Source organism: Trachemys scripta, chromosome 4 (assembly GCF_013100865.1).
Source record: "Trachemys scripta elegans isolate TJP31775 chromosome 4, CAS_Tse_1.0, whole genome shotgun sequence".
Lineage (NCBI taxonomy): Eukaryota > Metazoa > Chordata > Testudines > Emydidae > Trachemys > Trachemys scripta.
In genome coordinates, this window is record NC_048301.1 from 108,240,409 (window position 1) to 108,262,678 (window position 22,270).

Below are 22,270 nucleotides of genomic sequence, written 5' to 3' on the forward strand. Positions count from 1 at the left end.
CTGCAGGGATTTGGCTGAGATGTACAGCAGAGATCCTGACCACTCATAGCAATAAGAGATCCCCTTATGCTTATTCATAAGAGTAGGAGTTTCAGCCATGGTGCTGGACAAATTACAACCTGTCACTCTGAATTCCTCCTTACAGTTTCAGCTGGTTATGGTATTCATCGCTGCTTTTTCAACTGAATGAGTGCTGTGAAAAAGCTGCTATGTTTTACTGCAGAGGTGAATCAAGTGTTGGTTGCATATGTATAGTTCTTTCAGGCAGGAGCTAAGTCTTCTGTTTGCACAGCACCATATATCTCTGCAGTTGCATATAAATAGCTTATAAAGTACTTTGGAATGAAAGACACTAGCATACATATCAGTTGAGATAAATTCCACAGCAGAATATAACAGCTTTCAAATGTAGTTTATTCTACAAACATTTAGAGCAGCATCCTTTAGTAAATTTCCACAATTGCAGAGATTACTGGAAGGAAAAGCAAAGGAGGGAAGGAACCTCATTAAAAGGTCAGCGAACACTCACAGCTATGTTCTAAACTATTCACAGGTGAAGCATTAAAAATAGATGTTTCTCCAGCACTTTGTCTTTATGGCTTTTTCTCTTGGCATTTTGTCTCCACACAGTCACACTCATCTACATGAACATATGTGTATTCGATTCTCTTCCTCTTAGAGCAAATCAATTCCACCTTCATCTCATGGCTCTTTGTTTCATGGCAGCAAGTGCATTTGTGTTTCATTTTACTGTCATCAAAAGCATACCTGGGGGAACAAAACTAATAGATCAATCAATTAGCTATCGCTTTCCTGCTCTTCATTACCATTAGCTTCCCCTAGAACTGTGAGTGGGGAAGGAAAACTTTAGTGTTTCTTCTGCTTGTAAGCAGCAGGGGGAAAAACAATATCAGTAACAGCCTATTCTCAGGACATTAGTAGTCCTGGTGGGCCTGATCCAAAGACCTCTGAAGTTGATGGAAAAACTCCCACCTGAAGTAAATGGGAGGCTTTCCATAGACTTAAAGGGCCATGGACCAGGCCCAAAATGACCACACAGAAAGGAAGAATCAGCCTAATGCAGAGCCCAAACTGCAAGTAAAAAAACCCAAACATTTAAAAATGTGTAAGTAAAAATGTGTTAGTTAACCTGTTAAACATGACCTATTTACCTAGCCTAGATCTGGCAATCCTAGTGACAAAACAGGCAAGCATGACATGTAGTCTCATGGCTAAAAAGCTGGCGCTCTGCTCATCCAGCTTCCTTTTCAGAGGATCAAGGAAAAGGGTTAATGGAGATAGTAGCTGTGATCCTGCAGGGGAAAGAACACGACATCACATAAGCATAGAGAAGCAGTTTCTTACTTACACAGAGTATGTACCGCAGGACCCTTCACATGAAGGCACTAGGACAGGAGCTGCTGATTTACAGCTCTTGTGAGTGATGTATTCTTTTTTCAGCTTCAGTTTGCAAACATTTGACAATGGGATACCTAGGAGGGAAGGATCCTATTAGCCTGACTCAGATTAGAGTTAAAGCACTGAGAGATATCTGCTAAGCAACCAAGTCTTGTCTCTGTCTTCTTAAGAACAGTTAGAGTTCAAATAGCCAAGGAGAGTTTAAAGGCCGCAGTTGAGCAAAGCATTTACACACTTGCATAAGTATTTTGCTGATTAAGGATAGTCTTAAACATGGGCTTAAAAGCACATGCTTAACTGCTTTGTTGGATCAGGGCCCGAGGCAGATACAATTGTATATTTTTTATACAGCCTACATTTCTGTAACAACATTTGTTAGCTAATTGTCACTTTTATGGCTTTACAGCAGCCAACACTGTTTAGCATAGGTCCTACAGTAACAGAATCATGCTTTCTATGCAGTTCCTAGATGCCAGAATCCAGAACACATTCTCTAACAGGTTACATCATTCTTTCATCAGGAACTTAGTCTAAACTATAAATATCTCACTTCTTTATAAAACCAAGATAGGGAGAGCATGAAGATTTTTCCAGTGGCACCACTGGAAGACTAGGCTGGTTTTGAGCCTAATAAAACGAAGAACTGAGCACCTCCCGAGAAGTGATAACTGCCCTCACATCCCACTGACTTCGGTGGAGTTGAGGGCATTCATTACCTTGCAGGATCAGGGCCATAATGAATGGAGAGCCTGACAATGTTTGATTAATGAATCGCTGGATTGACCATACTCACATGTCTTACAACATCCATCTGAAGTTGTCGCAACAGTTCCCTATATTGAAAGGAAACAGAACCAGAATTGCTCAGATTCTAATCTTAGATGTGCACGTTGCAGACTGAACAGCAGCAATAAGAGATTTCTAATAATGAGACACAGTGCCCAATCAATCCACTGGTCCACTATCACAAAGCTGCTTGTACCATTCACTTATACCGTTCCAGCTACAAAATACTCACTGGGACACAGTTTGACGGATCAAACGCTGGGCAGGATATTATTGTGCTAGTCAAAACAAACTGGCCTGATGACTGAGTGCAATTATACAGAGTACAGTTATCCTCCAGAACTTTATAGGTCTTCCCAACCTGAATAAAGCAGAAAAAATAAAGTTATCCTGAGACAACACATGATCCAACATAGGGACAGGATTTTTTTTCTGTCTTGAAAGGTATTAGCAACTCCCGAAATTTCATCCTGCATTAACTCCCTTAGGATGCTTTGACAATCCCATCTGTAATTGTTACCTGAGTTGAAATAATCAAAGGCTCACAACAGTAGGGATATTAAGAGACATACCAAGGCCCACAGTTATGCATTGATGTGTGTGGTGTTACTATTTATGGGAGAAGATAGGCATGGAGGAAAATCCCTTTTTTCCCTCTAGATTTTCTCCAATTTTCTTTTTTCAGCGGGTACAGGGGGGAAAAGAGCATGAAATGGGAAGTCAGCCTTTATAACAGAGGTCAAAAGATTAATAACAAAATATAGCTACCTTTGGACAAAATTAACTTTTTGAAGTTGGCGAAAGTAGTCTACATATCAGTGACCAGGGAATACAAAAATCAGATAAAGGAGATGGTGGATGTGAGAGCTACCATATAAGCCACTAGTCACTGTGTCAGTGCACAGGCTGGTTAAGATTTTCACCTGTTCTAAACAGATACACTTTGCAATGCAGCAGAGAGAAAGACACTAGTCTAAGACTCAGGAGACTTTGTGTGGCCTTGGTCAGGTCTGTCAGTCTCTGTCTCAGCTGCCCATCTGTAAAATGGGGATAACACTTCCTTACCTCACAGAGGTACCTCATAAATAACTCAGTAATGATTGAGGTGCTCAGATACTGTGATGGGGGGAGGGCATATAAATACCTAGGTAGATTCACTTCAGAAATACTTTATTTCATAAAGGCATTAACTTCCTCATGCTGCAACACATAGTGGGACTCAATTTTTAAGCAGAACTCTCCATTGAAGTTGACGGGAAACTGTATTTCTAAAATGAGGGCCCAGTGTCATATTGCAATTCCTTGGCGAGCAGGGGAACACACACACACCTCAATGGTCACAATGCCAGATGGAAGCTTCGCCACACAGGCCACCTGCACACACTGGCCGCAACACCTGCCTTCTTCTCTGGTGTAGCGGAAACCCTGTGGGCACAAATGCACCATCATTTAGCCACATCACCTGTGGCTTACCTATGAAGAGCATTCAGACAAAATCCACATTGCCCTCCTTCATGCAATGGGGGAAAAACCCAACTGCCCTTGATTATACTTCTGGTTTTTTTGAAGGACTTTTGAACCCCATTGTTTGATGGAGTATTTCAAATCTGATGCTTAGACCCTCTCAGTCATCATATCAGCTTTTAATACTTTCCTAAATAGCCACCCTTTTGTCAGGGGCATCATCCCAGGTAATATGCTATTTCCTATCCTTATCTGAGCTGATATTCAAATTGGGCCAAAATATCTAACTCACCACACGTTACTTGCAAGATCCAAAGACAGCACTTTGTCTGGTACATTTTTCCCACAGGTATGGTCACTATTTCAGACTTGCTGAGAAGACTGAAGGTAAGATTTATTTACAACTACTTTCACCTATTCCTCCTGTGTGGACTTCAGTCCTAGAATGAGGCATGTGTGGCTCCATCTGCATCATCCAGGGAGGAGCTAGAATGTTGCAGTATGCTTGGCCTTATGTGAGCAGGGGTGGGGCAGAAGATCAAGCTTTTCTGTACTCGCATTCAAGTTATATATTCAAGATTTTAAATACAGAGAGCTAGATTCAGCAAAGCTATTGCAGAGAGATACAAGCTACACCTCCCAGTGCCAGGAGAACTTTGTCCACTGAAAGAGCAAATCATCCCTGTGGATGGTAGCTGGTGTTTGCACCACTGCCCTCCACGGTGGTTCTACCAGAGAGGTTTAAGATTTAGCAGTGCACCATAAGAACTCAACCAGCAAGAGCTGCCTCAGAAATCCATGGAATCAGCAAACTCAACTGTCATGGAATTAGCCCATTGTCAACAACCAGCACCATCGACTTTTTGAGCAAATTTGGCATCTTTTAAATACATCCCCTGTGCTGTTAAGTGGAGTTGAAAACCCTTTTGTACCACCATAACAAACTCTCCAACCAGGACTCACTAGTGGATCTGGCTCAAGGACTTCTAAAAATCTTAACATACAGTATGTATATTGCCTACAAACAACTAATCCATTTAATTTTAGAACATTTAGTTTCATTGGGACATTTGTATCTGAGCCAAATCAGAATAGTTTTTCTAACATTTTTACCATACAGTGGTGATAGCCATCACCAAGGCAACTATGCAAACACCACCTTTCAGTGACTTTATCTTCCGCTTGTGGGTGGCGTTGCCATTTTATAGGAAACCTTTTTCCCATCATGCCTTTCTGGGACAGGCCCCTTAAATTTGCCAGAGACAAACAGCGACGGCTCTAAAGAAGTCATTTTGTAATTATCAGCTTGCTGCATCTTCCTCTCTTTAAGCAGGTTAAGTACCTATTATGTTTTATTTTTTTGATTGCTGAGATGGCACATCCCCCACCAACCATTGCTCTTCACCTGAACACAAACCTAGTTTTAGTTTAGCAGAGAGAACTACAGCATTGAAGTTACTTACCTGCCGGCAATCAGTTGAGCATTTTACTGGCGTGCACTGAATTTGGTTAGTTTGTGTAGCAGGGTCCTGCTTTTCAGTGCACAAACAATCTTCACAAGAGTTTTTAGGCACCATTGTCCCTGGCTTAAAATAATGAGAAAAGGAGAGGGCAGAGGGAGAGTTCATTGGCCTCTAAAACACATGTGCATTTCTCTGTAAAATACTAATAAATTACTATATTTGGCTTTCACTTTTTGGCACAAGCTTTTGACTTGAACACCTTCCAATCTCTAATTAGCATACCATCAATATCACAAAATTAACACTGTACTAGAATAACATTCCAACAGAATCAAATATGCTAAATGTAGCTATTACTTCAACATCTGAGAACTTCCCTTTCCATTTCCTTCTACAGTTTGACCAATTAGCTACTCCTAAAACTTCCATTGATACTTGAAATTTTGTATTAAGTTATTGCCTTCAGCTACATTTCTGACATCTTAGCCCTGAAATACAGGGGAATATCTCTTTTATGATAGAAACTGTTGGCCTAGTGATCATTATTAGGTAATTTCTCGAGTAACACATAACACCTAACTCTTATGTAGCACTTTTCCACCAGTAGTTCTCAAAGTACTTTACAAAGGAGATCCATATCATTCTCCCCATCATTATTATTTATTATATATATTACTATAGCACCTTGGAACCCCAATCATGGACCAGGGACCAGTTGTGCTATATGGTGCACAAACACTGGAACAAAGGAAAGTGAAGCACAGACTCGTGAAGGGATTTGCCCAAGGTCACCCAGCAGACCAGTAAGAAAGCCAGGATTAGAACCCAGGCCTTCTGAATCCCAGTCCACTACTCACTAGGCCGCAATAAGAAACAATGGGTCATTTTAGTCTGGGGCTTTATGTTCATTGAAATGAAATCTTTAGGTGAATTTTGATCATTACAAGTTCATGGTATCTTGAAATCATGACATGCCAGCCCACGGAAAGAAGTGGCAAGTCCTACCTTATATTCAACTCCTTCAGAAACACATACACTTTTTGGTACTATAAGAAAGATGGAACAAAAAGGATGCTCTAAGAATGATGTCATCAACATGTATTAGTTTCATATTTCTTAATTGTCTGTTAAACAAGTTGTATAAAACAACTATACAAATCTAGTAACCCTAATACCCACCACAGGAAGTGCAGAATGGCTGGGACGTGTTGCTAATTTCCATCCCATTGCCCACGTTTAGTGCATGAGGGGAAAATTTCACCTACTAGTATTTCCCATCTGGCAAACACTGTTTTCCCCCTGTGTTTCTAATCACACTTGAAATTAGCAGAGATTCGCTTCTTTACTTTATTGTTTGTGACAGCATCATCAGCATTGACCAAAGACCAAATGGGGGTTTGGATCACACTCATGATATTGTAGTTGTGTATTATAGTTCTCTGACTAAAAACTAGCAGATGGAGTACATTTTGGGACTACACTCCAAGATGAAGTCCCCTTCAAAATAATAAAAACCAGCATATAGTAAGGAAATATACTTACTACAGGAAAAAATAGGACAACAGCCATCCTCAGAAATAGCTACCACTGGCTGGAAGCCTAAATCGCATTGTCTTTTGATGAGAGAACAGGACTTTACATCACATTCTGTAAATAGAAAATGTAGACAAATCGAGTCATAGCCTCTTTGATGGGGTGTATCAGCCCCACTCTGGACAAGAAGGGTTAACCCATATTGTGGGCAGAGAAAGCCACATCCCCTCATCACTGCTGGGCATGCTCCAACTGGATCTTCAGGATAAAAGGGAGCAGCCCAGCTCAGTCAGGGCTGACCGCTGAAGAGGGAGGATGCACATTGAAAGCTCTCTTCTAGAAGCTGCTGGAGCCCCAAATCACAGAGGTCAAGCACGCCGAGACCTTGGTGGATACCTAGCTGCCTGCAGAAGTCTGAGAGGGGACGAAGTTACTGGGAGGTTTTCAAGCCAATGACCCCAGAGGCCCAGTTTCATTGGCCTCTTTGGAGCTGGTGACGTAAAGGCCCCATATTCTTCATAGAAATATTGTTATGATACGATTATGGCATAATTAAGATATGTTTTAAGCAAGATGGGTCATGTGGTGTATCATTGGAAAGGTTGTAATTTACAGAATGTATTATCCAATTTGTGTGCTTGTGTCATTTCTGTATCTGAAGTTAGTAATATTGATTATGTAACAATTACAACTGTGTGTGTACTTGGGGAACGCCCACCAGACGGTAGGCAATCAGCCTGGATGGGCCATTAGGAAGAACAATACGACTTTGAAGATACTAATCTCCCACCTTCCTGGGAAGCTTCGTGGGTTGCTGCTTTGACACTGCAGGATCATGTGATCATGTCACCTGGTATAACACCCCGTCCTCCAGTGTTTTTCCATTAAAAGAGGGGGTGGGGGTCAGAGTGGGAAACAAAAGGTTCCCGCCATATGTAAATCCTATTTAAGGCTGGGGAGTGAGTTAATCTTGGCTCTTCTGCACCGCCTCCCCACCCAAGAAGGAAGACTGCTGAAAACACCTGAAGAAACAAAGGAACTAAGCTGGGGCCAGGGGGCTGAGTCCAGGCGAGACAGATCAGCCTGTAAAAGGAATCCCTGGAGATTTAAGCTGCAAGCAGTGCAGTTTACCTTCAAGAAACTCTGCAACATGCTTGAAACAACACTTAGGGTGAGAAATTATTATTTGTAGCCAGTGTTCCTTAGTTTATTAAGCTTAGTTTTGTTTTATTTGCTTAGTAATCTGCTTTGTTCTGTTAGGTATCTCTTATAGTCTCTTAAAAATTACCTTTTGTAGTTAATAAACTTGTTTTTTGTTTATTCCAAAACCCAGTTTGTGCAATTCATAACTGGGGGGGGTGAGGGTGGAAAGCTGTGCATATCTTCCTCCACATTAAGGGAGGAGGAGAATTTCATGAGCTTATGCTGCATGACTTTCTATACAGCGCAAGACACTATAATTTTGGGTTTACACTGATTGCAGACTCTGTGATTCTATAGCTGGGTGTGTCCCTACCTGTGTGTGTGCTGGAAGGGAGCTAGAGAGCCTGACACAGCAGCACAGAGTGTGTGCGGGGGAGGGACCCACTTTGGTGGGACAGGCGGGCTCAGTGGGACCCCAGCACATCAGGTGGCACCCCGGAAGGGGGGTCGAACCCATCACAGAGCTATCATTCCAAAAATGACGATCCTTTCAGTAGACAAGTCAATGTCACCCAGGGCCGGCTCCACAGTTTTTGCCGCCCCAAGCAACAAGAACAAGAACAAGAACAACAACAAAAGTTGCGATTGCGATCTGGAACTCTACCGCCGCCGCTTCATTCTTTGGCGGCAGGTCCTTCCCTCCGACAGCAACTGAGGGACCCGCCACCAAATTACCGCCGAAGAGCCGGACGTGCCACCCCCTTCCAGGGGCCGCCCCATGCACCTGCTTGCTGGGCTGGTGCTTGGAGCCAGCCCTGATGTCACCGATCTCTTACCACACACTGTCTCTGGACAGCAGGGATCTTCTGAACGGGGTCGTGTTTTAGGAACAAATCCTTCTTTAGTGCAGTTGACTGGCAGAGACTTAACACAAGAGTGGGGTGAACAAGAGATATTCAAGGTCGCCTCATTGCAGGTGCAGTACTGACAATCATGTTCCCATTTCTCTCCAGGCTGTGCAAATAAAAAAGTGATAGTTCAATCAATGAACAGAACCTAGAAGTAATAAATTAATGAGAAATGAGGGTCTGCTACAAGCCAGAATCTCTTATCCTAAGGTCTGGTGTTGGGCTGTTTATATGAAACCCTAGAGACTCTTAATTCCAAAGGGAACTGAAAAGATCTGCATGATAAAACATGCTGTAGCATCTTCCCTTTCTCTGCAGGTGTGTGTGTTGAGAGAGAAACCTGAAGGATCTACCAAAAAACAGTGATTTTCATTGGCTGCCAACTTTGCATCAGTATCTCAGATGAGAATTGGAGTTATGAAGCATGGTCAAAAGTCAGAAGGCCCATTGTTTTCCCCCACTATTTCTACTGCACATTGGTATTGAGTTAAGCATTAAAAGAATGAAAAATTCTCGCAATCATATTTACAATCGGTGAAGGCATCTGGCTATTGTGTAAAACAGTTATTCAAAGAACACTTCTTCATAGATCCTATTCCTTACCTGTTTCACTAATCCATCAGGTCCAATACAGCCTACAAAATAGAACAATTGAATAATTATGAAGGTCAATTCAAGAATATAATAGAGCTGGAGAGAGTGGCAGAAGCAGAGAGAGAGAGAGAGAGAGAGAGAGAGAGACATACATCAAAACCAGGATCTGGGAGGCTTTGAAAAGGGGACCTGAAAAGAATGAGCCATGGCTGAAAAGCACAGGTCAGCCATCCAAAAGATCTTGAAGATTTTCTGTTTATTACTTCCTGACTCAAAGGCTCATCCTTCTGAATAAAAAGAGGGGGGCACATTCCCCCTTAAGAACTTACCAGAATCATTTCTGAGCTGGCCAGAAAAGGCCACCCAAAGGCTACATTAGACACTTTCTTTACTTTTCCCCAGAGCTAAGCATACTGTACACTCAGCCCCTGGGTGCAAAAGATCAGGCTGGTGAATTGCAATATGGACCCCTAAAGTGGTAGTTTTAAGCTGGTGTTTCATCTTTTCCCACCTTTTATCTTTTCTTACCGCAGACAGAAACACAAATGCCATCAAGATTATTCAGCAGGATCTTTCCATCAGGGCAGTGACACCCTTCAACAAGTACTGGATCCTTATCTTGCAAGGGGATGGTGGTTTTCCTGCATGTACATAAGGAAAGATGAGTGACACTGAGCTATTTTCATCCACTTTTTAGGGCTGATGTAACACAGAATTTTGAGTAGAAATTTGGCCTAGGGGAGTTAGGCACCCAAATCCCATTGGAATTCTGACTCCCTTCAGCTTTTTTGAAAATATCGGCCTTTGCCCTTGGTGCTTAGTAAATGACCCACCTGCTGAAGCATGTGCTTCTTTCTGTTCCCCCGCATGGCTTGTAGATCTGGTCCTGAGAACATTTGGCTTCTGTGGAACATTTACAATATGCAGATTAGAGTGCCAGTTCTGTCTAACACTCGTGGATACAAATTATAATGTATTAGATAAAATATCCCACCCAGATGAAAACACAAAGGAGGTTGTTTCCACTGAGGGGTTCTGTTGTGTTTGCAGTCGTGTAAGCTAATTATTCTAGTAATGTAGAATAAATGGTTCTGACAAGAAGAGGCAAAACAAGCAGAGGGAAACCAAATGTATTAAGCAATATTGCCATCTAGTGATGAAATTGTAGTTAATATTTTAACAAGCTAAAAACCATTAATGAAACATTGAAATATAGCCAAGTTCTGATCTTCTTCCCCGCCCATGATAAACCCTTGAATAAAAGCATTACGACAGTGCCTAAACTAGAATGTTATGAATGATGGGGCTGAATTATTAAGCCAAATTCTTCCCTGTGACATAAGTTCCGAGTAACTCCACTTAAGTCAGTGGGGTGGCTATTTATTTATGCTATTGTAACAGAGCAGAATCTGGCCTGCAGACTTTTTTAATGCAGTGGATTGTCTAGGACTCCGGAGCTGCTCCTCTAACTGATTAGAGAGTGTGTGAGGATGCAAACATGCCTGGAGTGTGCGCTGAATAGGGCTGGTCAACATTTTTCTGTGGAAACTGATAGCAATTTTTTTTTAACCAAAGGGGAAAAAAAATCACAGAACGTATTTGCTTTCCTCAAATATTTTTGATTTGTTTTGTTAGAAAGCCAAAAATCTGAAAATCAAAAAATAAAAATCTGTTTTTGGCGGTTTTCAGTTTTTTGATAAACAAAAATAAATTTTCAGGGGGGACAAACATTTTTAAACCTACCCTGGTGCTGAACCATTCAGAAGACACTATGGGCCCACATTCTCTCCTCATTTACATTAGTTCTGCACTGGCATAACTCCACTGATTTCAATGGCGCTGGTCCTGATTTGCTCCAGTGCATGTGAAAGAAGATGCAAACCCTGTGTATCTTCCAAAATGGGAATATACACATTTAAACAGAAAGAGGAATAGAATAAAATAGCTTCCACTCCAGCAAAGTCTTCCCCAACTCACCACACAGCCCGTTAGTTTTGCTCCTCCAGTCAACACAGATTCCATGGAATCCACACAAGGCCGCATAGGTCTGAAGGCTTTGGCATTCGGTCTTCTGGGGTAATGCTGAGCAGCCATCCACAACACAAGCCTCATAGTAAGGTCGAGGGGGAACGGCACTGTGACAGCCTGTCAAATTCCTTATTAAAGAAAGACAAGGGACTTGTTTTTCATAGTGAGTGTTGGCAATTTCATAACAGGAATTCTACTCAGAAACAAGCATCCATCAAGAAAAACTGTCTAGCTGAAGACCCGACTTTAAAACATTCTGATGGGAAATGTTCCCTCGATACCAAATATCCAGCATAACTATCAATGGAAACAAATCAGATTTTCATGTCAATTAATGATGACTTCTGTCTCAACATTATTTATAGCACCTTGTATTCCCAGGGTATGTCTACACTGTGGCTGGCAGTGAGCCTCCCAGCCCAGGTAGACCAACTTGCGCAAACTCTGCTTGAGGTAGGGTGACCAGATGTCCCAATTTTATAGGGACAGTCCCGATTTTGGGGTCTTTTTCTTATACAGGCTCCTATTACCCCCCATGCCCTGTCCCAGTTTTTCATATTTGCTGTCTGGTCACCCTAGCTTGAGGTAGCATGCTAAAAATCACAGTGTGGGTACTGCAGCTTGGCTGGGAGCTCAGGCTCTCAAGCCCACCTGACCCCCTTGGTCTGAGCTCGGGTGGCTAGCTTGAGTCACCACCGCAGCCACAGTGTCCACATTGCTATTTTAAGCACAGTAGCTCAAGCAAAGTTAGCACGAGTCTCTCTATCTGGGCGAGGTGGCTCACTCCCAGCTGCAGCATAGAGATACCCCCACTGAGCTATCTGATAATAGATTGAAACATGACAGTAAGGCTCCTTTGCAGCCGTAGTGCTGTAACTCTAGGTACAAATATTTTTCCATGGATGTGCTGTTTCATTTTGGTAATCTTATTTTTAATAACAAAATTATTTTAAAAAATTAACTATTTGAACATACTTGATAGTGCCCATTTAATTCACAGTTTGCAGGCAAATAATCAAGATACCCAAAAACGTTGGCCTGAGTTGTCCAAAGATGACTACTTATATCGGATGCCAAACTTTAGACACCTTAAATCCCCTCCTCAGAAATCAACTCTGGAGTGTCCAGTCTCTGAAAATCAGAGTCCCAAACCACTAGCCACTGTTTAAAATCTGTGCCCTCGATGCCTGGCTAAATTTACCATTCTTTAATTTACTTTATATTTTAAAGACAATTCACTCAGTCACCTTGTGAAGTACAGAGCTGCCTTCTTGTAGAACTGATTATGTACATAACACACCCGGGAGTGTGTCTTACCAGATGAGTTTACAAAGAGCACTGGGAGCACAAGCTCCCACTTTGGATAATGAGGTCTCTGTCCAACCGGGCGCCAGGGTACTTAATTCACAATTTCTGTTGGTAGGATCTGGCACTCTCCAGTCTAAAGCCATCTCTCTGAAGGAGTCTGCAATCTCACCATTCCTCTTCATAGCATCATCAGACTTTTGGTTGGTGCATGTACCTGACAGCAATATAAAGGCAAGTTGCGTAATGGTTAAAGAACACAGAGCGCTTCTATAAGAGAGGACAGGGATATCCACACAAAAGGAACAGGGAAAGTTTTAACTCCTGTTGGAAGGATGTCGGGCACAGGGGCTTGCTTGAGTTCATAGGAAGAAAGTGTCTGGAGGAGGAGAAGGCTAATATAGCTAGCTTGGCATTTACCTGTGATAAGTACAGTTAAAGTGTCAGCTAATGAATTCGTCCAAGTGGCTTAAGTGATTGAGACAGTTCTGCCTAACACAGGGCTCCCTAAGGTCTCCTAAAATGGACTTCATGAACATTCTTGAGCAGATATGATCAGGCGATGGGGAAAGAGTGAAGGAACACTCTCTCTCTCTCTCTCTCTCACACACAAACCCCTCCAGATACCACCAAATGGGAAAGGGTAAAAGGAGGTGACTTGAGACTCTCTTACCACCCTGACCCCACTGAATAGGAAGAAACATGTTAAACTGTAGTGCTAAATAATCTTAACCTGAGGTAACATAACTTTGATACAAATAAGGGAAGAACAGTTGGTCTATCTGTTAATTAAAACTGAATGTAACACTTACCACATTGCCCCAGGGTATTGTTATAAAAGGTGCTGAAAGGGAGTTTTATGTAAAACATAAGTCGTCCATAGGAGACATACAGTTTTTGTTCAGGTATTTCAACCACAACGTAGAGGCCAGAACTGGTTATGATGATACCATTCTTGGAAACATTTGGCACAACCTTCTTATTGTTAAACAGAACCTAAAGGGGCAAGTCAAAATCCCACCATGAACATCCTTATTATGTTGCTTAGTGTATACATTCTATATTTCTGGAAGGCATGGGGTAAATTCTGCCCTCAGAGAATTCTGCAATCCCTCCAGGGCTAGACTGCTGGTTGTTTGTTGCCTTTCAAGCATTAATATTTTTGTTATTGACTTCAGGGAAAATATTAGCAGCAAAATAAGACATGGTGGTAATTTGCAACAAGTGTGATCAATTTTCATCAGACTGTTTTTCTGGATCACTCACTGTTTCATTTATGGTCATTTCCTTACGATCAGAAATTGAATAGATAATATCAAAAACCCCACAACTGATTTACAGTATATGGCTTATATCATCAAGGGGCTATTGCTTTCAGGCAAGAGAGTACTGGTAAATCATGGGCCTGATCCAAAGCTGAAGTCTCACTGGAAATAATCCCATTGACATCAGGGTCTTTGGATCAGACTTCGTAACAGCAAAGCCCAAAATGGCATTATTTATTATTGAGGAACAAATATATACACCAGACAAATATTCACTAATATATGGAGTAATATCAGGCTCTTGAAATAGGCTGGATAGTCAGCCCTTCAGTCTGACACCCTCCAGCAAACCACAGAGCAGGTAAGGGCCTGCAGTGCAAACTTCCCTATATCGCTATGCTAACATGCCTCAGCCCTAACCTAGAGGGACCACCTCTAGGTGTAAAAGAATAATGTAGCTTACAGACCTTTTCAATTGGCTTTTCTGTTGAAACTCCCAATCTGCTACCATAAATGTCCCTGCTGTAAGAAACTGGGTAACCCCACCAAATCTTTAATGGGACTTATTTGTATTTTGCGATAGGAGAACAAGATCCCACAATGCTAGTTAGTACCAATTGTGGTGATTGTTTTTGTGATGTAGGTGCTTATCACTGGGAACTGGACAGAGAGCATCAAACAAGTTTGACAGGGGCCACTGAGCAGCCAGAGAGGAACAGATAATAAAAGGGGATTAAATATCCATGAATTTCCCACCCACACATCTCCCATTTCATAGCCCTTCTCTACAGTCGAAATTTTATAATCTGCAAATTTTCATTGACATTTCCCCAAACTAACAAGGAGATCAAATATTTCACAGAACTGTTTCTGAATTCCCCCACTACACCCCCCACCGCAATTTTGATCAGCTGTATTCTTGATCCTGATTGGGCCCACTAGGCAGTAGCATAATAACAATACCCAGACAGATACTGTAAAATACATTACCAAGTTGGTTTCTTTCCTATGTTCTACTGCTTGTGTCAGAATCACCATGGAATTCTTATAAAAAATGACAAGGGACTTTGAACAAATTGCTCCATCAGTTGTACCACAGTAGTAGTTGTCCATGTGAATCCAGAAGCTCTGAGAGTCAGGCTGGATTGGCTTCACCAGGAGATAGGTGCAATTCCCCTGGAAATTATAATATGTTCCATCGAAAGTCACGTAATGTTCATTTCCCCACCCACTGCATACACCTAGAAAGTAGAGACAGGCTTAAAGTTTGGTTTACTTTGGGCTTTCCCAATGTATGTTTTGTCAATGACATTTGAATCCTGCGACATTTGATAGAGTTGCATCTTGTCACACAATGTTTCTTTGACCAGTCTCATAGCATGACTTTTTCTTTGATTTCATCTCCACTGGTTTACTCATTTTAGCGGTCTGGTTTTGTAGTTCTACCAGGTTCCCCATGCCATAACAAAGATGAAGTGTCCTCTAAGAGAGGGCCACAAGAAAAGTTGTATAATAAGATATAACATATTTCGGTTTCCTACACATCCCTGATCCAATACAAACACTTTCTATATCCTCTTCTTTCAAAACTCACTCACATATAGTCCTTTCCCATCCATTCTATTTTCTATTCTCACTCCCCTAATATGCCATATAGCCCATTGCTATTCCCTTCACTCGCCATCCTTACTCCCAAACCCCTTCCCTTTTAGTCTCCATACCCAAACAGTCCAACATTGCATCTCAGCAAACCCTGCTCACCTGCAGCCATTTCCACAGCTGTATATCCCACATCTATTATATACAGTCCTATCCTCTCTTCATCTCATCCCATTCTGGTACATCCCTGCTCCCTTCAGCTTCCCATCTCCCCTACTTATTGTATTTATTCCCTTACAATTCCTTCCTAATATTAATTTTAGAAAGCTACACAATAAAAATGTTTGGTTTACGTTCTCAAACTAGTTTGCTTCTGCCACAGTGATATATACATTTATGTCTGGAGCAACCCCCTTGAACCGAGTATAATGCAGAGCACAATTGGAGCACATGGATGTACATCACTTGAGACTCAATTGAAACACCTTATGAAAGTTAGAATCTCACTGCAATATTACTTACACTGACACTCAAACACTTCACAGCAGCCAGTTTCGTCATAGTGTTTTGTGAGTGGGAAACCATTGACACAGAGGTTTAATAGTTGAGGAGGGCAATTCACATTGGACAGTTTAATATCATTTCCACCTCCCAAGCAAGTGGCAATTTGACAATTTCCGAAGTCCCATGATTCATTAAACTGTTGACATTTTAAAAGAAAGAGGAAGGGAGGGATATGCATGAGAAATTAGTGTCATTTTCAGAGCTTTAGTACTTGTAGGGAACAGGTCACTCAATTAAAAACCTAGCATGCAGAATTTACTATTCATTCATTCTTTAACTCTGGGGCTCTTAAAACATACTATATGTAATAATCAATGATGACTTCATACCTATTTCCATGCTATACAATATTTTGTATAAGACCCAGTGTTGAAATCATGACTACTTCTGATCTTTAAAGACCAGTTTGAAGGAGTAGTTTCCTAGTTTAGTTTACAGCTTGCAGGGAGGGCCCAAATATCATCCACCTTTGCATTGCCCAGATGCTCTGTTGCCAGGTGCAAAGCAGAGCAGTCTCATGGATCATGTTGTTGTGTGCCGTCCATACTTGGTATGTAATTTTTGTTCACTCACCTTTCTAGGAGGACTGAGATATGGACAGTCTCTCATAGGAGTTACTTTGGGAGCAGATGTGTTTGCTGCACTTGTAGGAGTGTTTTCACAACGTCCATTCTGTAAAGCTGAATCACAGTGGTCGCTGGGCTGCTCAGGAGCTGTGCTCGGTCTTGGAGTGGTTGCACATTCTCCCTGGATTAACTCACTCTGACATGAGGCATTACATATGGAGTAAAAACACCGACCCAAACCATCAGTTGTCTGAGATACAATATTCCCTGCGAGACCAGAAAGTAAATTACTAGAATTGAATTGCCCATTCAATGTGTTTGACATTCTTTTCCAATAATGTTGTCATGAATTATCAGTCTCCATGTGGCACAGTAGCACTCTGAACCAGAAAATTCCTCTCTTCTCCCACATTAGCTACAAGGTGAGCAGTAAATTTTACTGGCTTGGGATGACTATCTACAGTACATCTCATGGCCATAACCAGTTGTGATAGTCAGTCTACAGTTCTCTGAATCCACCATAGCTGGCCTCATCCCAATGGCAGAGACTGGGAGAGCCTCTCATTCATTCAACATGCAACTCTTCTCCTCCTAGATAAGTACATTAGTCGGAGTTGTAAATGTATACCAAAGAGAAGCATTTGGCCATAAGGTAATGTTTGCTAGTTCCACTGTGTGCAGTGTTCACAAAACAAAGTCAAGGGGATGGATGGCTCAGGATGCTGGCAACAGAAATAGCATGGCCTTTCATCAACCATCTTTGGGAGAAAGTTCATATTCCATTGTGGATTTTGAGCTATAAGTTCTAGAGAGTTTGGGTCCAGGGTTTGTAATGTAGTCCACTGAAGACTGGATCTGGATGAATGGATTAGATCCAAGTGCATTACAATAGAAAAATACAGAAAGAGTATCTGGCTCCGGTATTTTGAGAATGACCAGTTTAAGGATATTTTAGCCAGTTCAGAGATCTGACTGGCTGAAGAGCAATGATTGCTTTATAATTAGAGAACTGACAACTCCAGCAGCGGGAATGTGTATTTGCTCAAGAGCAGGTATTCTACTGAACAGCCAAACATTTCTACCTCTATACAAAAGTGACAAAGATGAAAGAAAGATTAACTTAGACTGCTACTCACCCTGAGATATCAGCTGTCCATTTACATTGCAATAGCATGGGGATGCCCTGGTTACTGCTGGTGTCGATGTGGTAGAAGGTACTTCTATAATGTTCCCTACTCCTACAATAATTAAAAGCAGGTGACATTCTAATCCTGCATCATGAACCAGAAGATGCTAAATTTAATCCCCCATCATCTATACATTCTATGTAATTGCAACACATGGAAAAAACCAAAGACTATAGAAAGAAGAAAAGTCAAATTCACTGGTCTTCATTTCCCTAGATCCCTCTTTTATCTCTCTTAAACAAACCCTCTTTGCCCTTTCCAATCCTCCAGTACCTCACCTGACCTCCGTGACTTTGGGGAAGTGATTTCCGATTCTTCATCTGTGCTTCCCTTGGGTTTGGGCCCTGTTGATTTGGAGACATGCAGGTTATTCAGGTGGTGTTTAACCAGCCCACTTCATTCTGCCTTTGACTTCTCTCTTTTTTTAAGCTCTTATTCCATTACATGTCCTCTTACTGCTATCTCTGCAGTGAAGAGGCTACTGAGCTCTTTGCTCTATCCCTTGTCATTGGTTCTCCCACCCGGTTGCGTAGAGCAGCTATACTCTCTTTTCCCTTGTCCAAATTTATATCTTGGGTCTTTGTGCAAGAAGCAGTACGTTGGGTAATTTTACTCTTTTATTTTGCTTTCTTTGCTATATTAATGCTTTGTAATTTCTCCTTCTTTCCATTTATTTGTTTTTGGTTGATTCCTGGTTTCAATTTCAGGTCTTTAAAAAGCCTTGGGTGCAACCACATTGATCTTTCACTCCCTCCCTGCCATGTTTTCTTTGCAATGGGAGTATTTTTTAGTTTGTCTTAAATATGGGGCCTTCCAGAAACAAACAGCTGGCTGGAGGTGCTTTTCTTTGCAATGATGAACCATGCGGATTGGCTGACTTCTGGCTGCAGGGCAAGTGTAGCAGGAATAGTGCTGTGAGGAATGAGATGGGGCCAGGAAAAAGGTTTAGAACAAAGAGTTGGCATTAGAGCTATACGATATTGGTACTGTTGGCAGCTGGGTGCAAATTAGAGCAGCCCTGGTGCTGCTATAAAAGATGTACTGGGAATCTGCCAAAAATGGCATAAAACCATCTTTGCCCTCAACTGTCTGGTGCTTCAGACTAGAGAATGTGACTCCATCTCTCTGAGACTTGTACAGTCTTGAATTATACACAGCTCTTACACGTACACTGTATTATACATATGGTATTTTTTAAGGACTAGGAATCTTGGCACAATTGCAAACTTTGATATCAACTAAAATACACCAAAATTTATATAAACAAACTCTAGTACCTGACTCCTCTATAGCAGGCACCATTGTAGATGTTCCACAAGGAATGAATGTTCTAATGATATTCCCATTAGGGCCACAGACAGCCTTCCAGCAGCTGACCCCATCTGTTTGACTGTATATACTTTCATTTAAGGTGTAGGTCTTTTCCTGGTAACAGCAGAGGCAGTCTGAGGCAGTGAGAGGGTAAATGCAATGGCAGCAGATAACATAACACCACAAACCGATATGAACAAAGACAAAATAACCCAGATTTGCCGTAATCCACCCCAGACCATCAGCTGTAAAGTAAAAGGTGCTCATGGCTGCAGCATTCACTCCGTTTCTTGATGCAAAGATGTGCTTTAGAATCTAAATTTCATTTTTTTAAAAATAGATCCCACTTTTGCACCATGGGTGACCTGAAAGCTGGCTTGACTAGCTCCCTTGTGTAAAGGGAAATACTGGATCACAGAGTCATTAGTATCATAGAACTGCTATTTTAAGCCATCCCTGCGCATAACAGGCATTCCCAGAAGAAAGTGGGTATAGTTGGGATGTCCATATGCATTGGCAAGATCCTCTATGGCTCAGGGCTTTCCAGGAAGCTATTGGACACCAACATCCACCAGCTAACAGGGCAGGTAACCACTATCAACAATTTTAAATACACAAAAAGCTTCTCAGATCTCCATGAAATGTGTGCTGAAGGGAATAAAGGGGAAGCTGTGTGATCCAATGAATAGAGCATGAGACTGGCATTGCAGAGAGCTGAGTTCTACTTCTAGCTCTACTGCTGACCTGCTGTGTGACCACAAGCAAGTCACTTTACCGCTGTTTCCCCACCCAATCTTTGTCTGTCTTGTCTATCTAGATAGCAGGCTCTTCAGGGCAGAGGTGGCCTCTCACAATGTGTTATGTACAGTACCCGTCACAGTGGGCCCCATTTCTGCTGGGGCTTCTTTGTGCTAACAGAAAACAATTATTAATCATTAAGCTGACAGGAAGGTTACCCTTGGAGTCCTCTGTGCACAGTTTTTCTTTAGGGTTGCTGTGGACAAACAACAAACAAACATGATTAGTGCTTTATTGCCTTAAATCCTTACAGAGTAGCAAAATACATTCACAACTGTATCCAATTAAAAAGAGAACCACCTGAACTGCAGAGATTCCCTACTAGCAGAGCCCACGTAGTGCCTGGCTAATAGGCAATCTCTATCCAAACCTCTTACCATCCCATTGACCTACCATGACATGCAGTCGAGCAGCGAGACACATTCCCTTCGTTCCTCATCATAATATGGCTTCTCAGTGCTGCACTCTGGGTAACAGCCTGGAAAGTGAACAAATAGCATGGAGTCTTTTGTCTGAGTAGTAAAGACCCAAATGCAAACACACACACTGAAATAGCTGTAAAAGATGTATATTTGTCTTCACAGACAGAGCTGGACTTCTTCATAAATAGATCCCCTGTCCCCTCTTTTTCTCTCCCTATAACCAGCAACTATTAGTTGACTCTAGATGACCAATAATTCTCTTATAAACACAGTATTAGTGACCCTCTAACTCTGCAAGACTTTGAAGGCATCAGGCCAAGTTTGTCCTGACTTACACCCCTTGATGTCAATATAGTCACATGGGGAGTAAGGGAAGAATTTGGTCAGTGGTGCTCTGGGGCAGTTTGATTAGTCTTCCAAGGAAAGACAAATTGACCCCATTGCTTAAGACATTCAAAACAAGATTGGACTAGTTTAGGCCCCTACAGTAAAGCACTTAAACATGTGCTTAAGACCCATCAAAGGCAAACAAGAATTACCTTCTAAACTATACAGCAGGTTACCACATTTGCCCCGTGGATTCCTGCAGGTCTTTAGACAGGGGGCTCCACATGGCCTATAGAACCATTCGTGTTTGTCAGGTGGATTGTAGTAATCGCAGAACACAGCTGAAAGAGAAAAAATGCCAAATCTCAGATAACACTGGTCTACAATTTTTGAGAAGTCGTCTGCTTCAGAGATAAAATGTGCTATTTATTATGTATTTTGATGTGCTGAATCCAATATGACAATTAAAACAACTGATTGGCTACTGTTTCTAAGATATTTAAGTTTTTACATTTTACGTCTATGTATATTGTGTAGATAGTAGAGTTTTAATCATAAATTGTAAACCTAGGTCTTTTTATGTGTTTATGGTTGCTTTACATGATAATATTTCACCTGTCCTGTTTATGGAACACTTTAAAAATCAGCAAAAGGGTTATATAAATAAAATTTATTATGAAATGAAAGGCAAAAAACTATTATGTACATAGTTTAGTCCTATTCAGTGTCTACTTGGCGCTTCTTGGCTTGTCTCTTGTATTCATTAAACGGAGCATCTCTTGTTACTGTCCAGCAATAGTCTGCAAGCATTGATGGGCTCCATTTGCCCTGAAAGCGTTTCTCCATTGTTGCAATGTCCTGGTGAAATCACTCACCATGTTCGTCGCTCACTGCTCTGCAGTTCGGTTGCAAAAAATCTAGATGAGAGTGCAAAAAAATTATCTTTAGTGACATGTTGCAACCAAGGCTTTTATATGCCTTGAGGAGGTTTTCCACCAACAACCTGTAGTTGTCTGCCTTGTTGTTTCCGAGAAAATTTATTGCCACTAACTGGAAGGCTTTCCATGCCGTCTTTTCCTTGACACGCAGTGCATGGCCAAATGCATCATCTCGAAGAAGTTCACGAATCTGAGGACCAACAAAGACACCTTCCTTTATCTTAGCTTCACTTAACCTTGGAAATTTTCCACGGAGGTACTTAAAAGCTGCTTGTGTTTTGTCAATGGCCTTGACAAAGTTCTTCATCAGACCCAGCTTGATGTTAAGGGTGGTAACAAAAATCTTCCTTGATTCAACAAGTGGTGGATGCTGAACACTTTTCCTCCCAGGCTCCAATGACTGTCGGAGTGGCCAATCTTTCTTGATGTAGTGGGCATCTCTTGCACGACTATCCCATTCGCAGAGAAAACAGCAGTAATTTGTGTATCCAGTCTGCAGACCAAGCAAGAGAGCAACAACCTTCAAATTGCCACAAAGTTGCCACTGATGTTGGTCATAGTTTATGCACCTCAAAAGTTGTTTCATGTTGTCATAAGTTTCCTTCATATGGACTGCATGACCAACTGGAATTGATGGCAAAACATTGCCA

General features: G+C 41.6%; 1 protein-coding gene across 1 annotated transcript in view; it reads right to left on the bottom strand.

Moving 5' to 3' along the window:
- Positions 1–478: 478 nt before the first annotated feature.
- LOC117876508 (mucin-5B-like) overlaps positions 479–22,270 on the bottom strand; it is a 68,470-nt gene continuing 46,678 nt past the window's right edge. The window contains exons 25-47 of the mRNA XM_034768773.1: positions 20,895–21,023; positions 20,327–20,411; positions 20,092–20,129; positions 19,102–19,269; positions 17,774–17,875; positions 16,645–16,904; positions 16,030–16,207; positions 14,899–15,149; positions 13,456–13,639; positions 12,656–12,860; positions 11,288–11,466; positions 10,144–10,213; positions 9,839–9,951; positions 9,320–9,351; positions 8,645–8,822; positions 6,675–6,779; positions 6,138–6,178; positions 5,133–5,255; positions 3,535–3,630; positions 2,438–2,566; positions 2,213–2,252; positions 1,370–1,493; positions 479–768 (exon numbers count right to left, since the gene is read on the bottom strand). Of these exons, the coding sequence (XP_034624664.1) occupies positions 594–768; positions 1,370–1,493; positions 2,213–2,252; positions 2,438–2,566; positions 3,535–3,630; positions 5,133–5,255; positions 6,138–6,178; positions 6,675–6,779; positions 8,645–8,822; positions 9,320–9,351; positions 9,839–9,951; positions 10,144–10,213; positions 11,288–11,466; positions 12,656–12,860; positions 13,456–13,639; positions 14,899–15,149; positions 16,030–16,207; positions 16,645–16,904; positions 17,774–17,875; positions 19,102–19,269; positions 20,092–20,129; positions 20,327–20,411; positions 20,895–21,023 (3,005 nt within the window). The 3' untranslated portion in view covers positions 479–593. The remainder of the gene's footprint in view (positions 769–1,369; positions 1,494–2,212; positions 2,253–2,437; positions 2,567–3,534; positions 3,631–5,132; positions 5,256–6,137; positions 6,179–6,674; positions 6,780–8,644; positions 8,823–9,319; positions 9,352–9,838; positions 9,952–10,143; positions 10,214–11,287; positions 11,467–12,655; positions 12,861–13,455; positions 13,640–14,898; positions 15,150–16,029; positions 16,208–16,644; positions 16,905–17,773; positions 17,876–19,101; positions 19,270–20,091; positions 20,130–20,326; positions 20,412–20,894; positions 21,024–22,270) is intronic.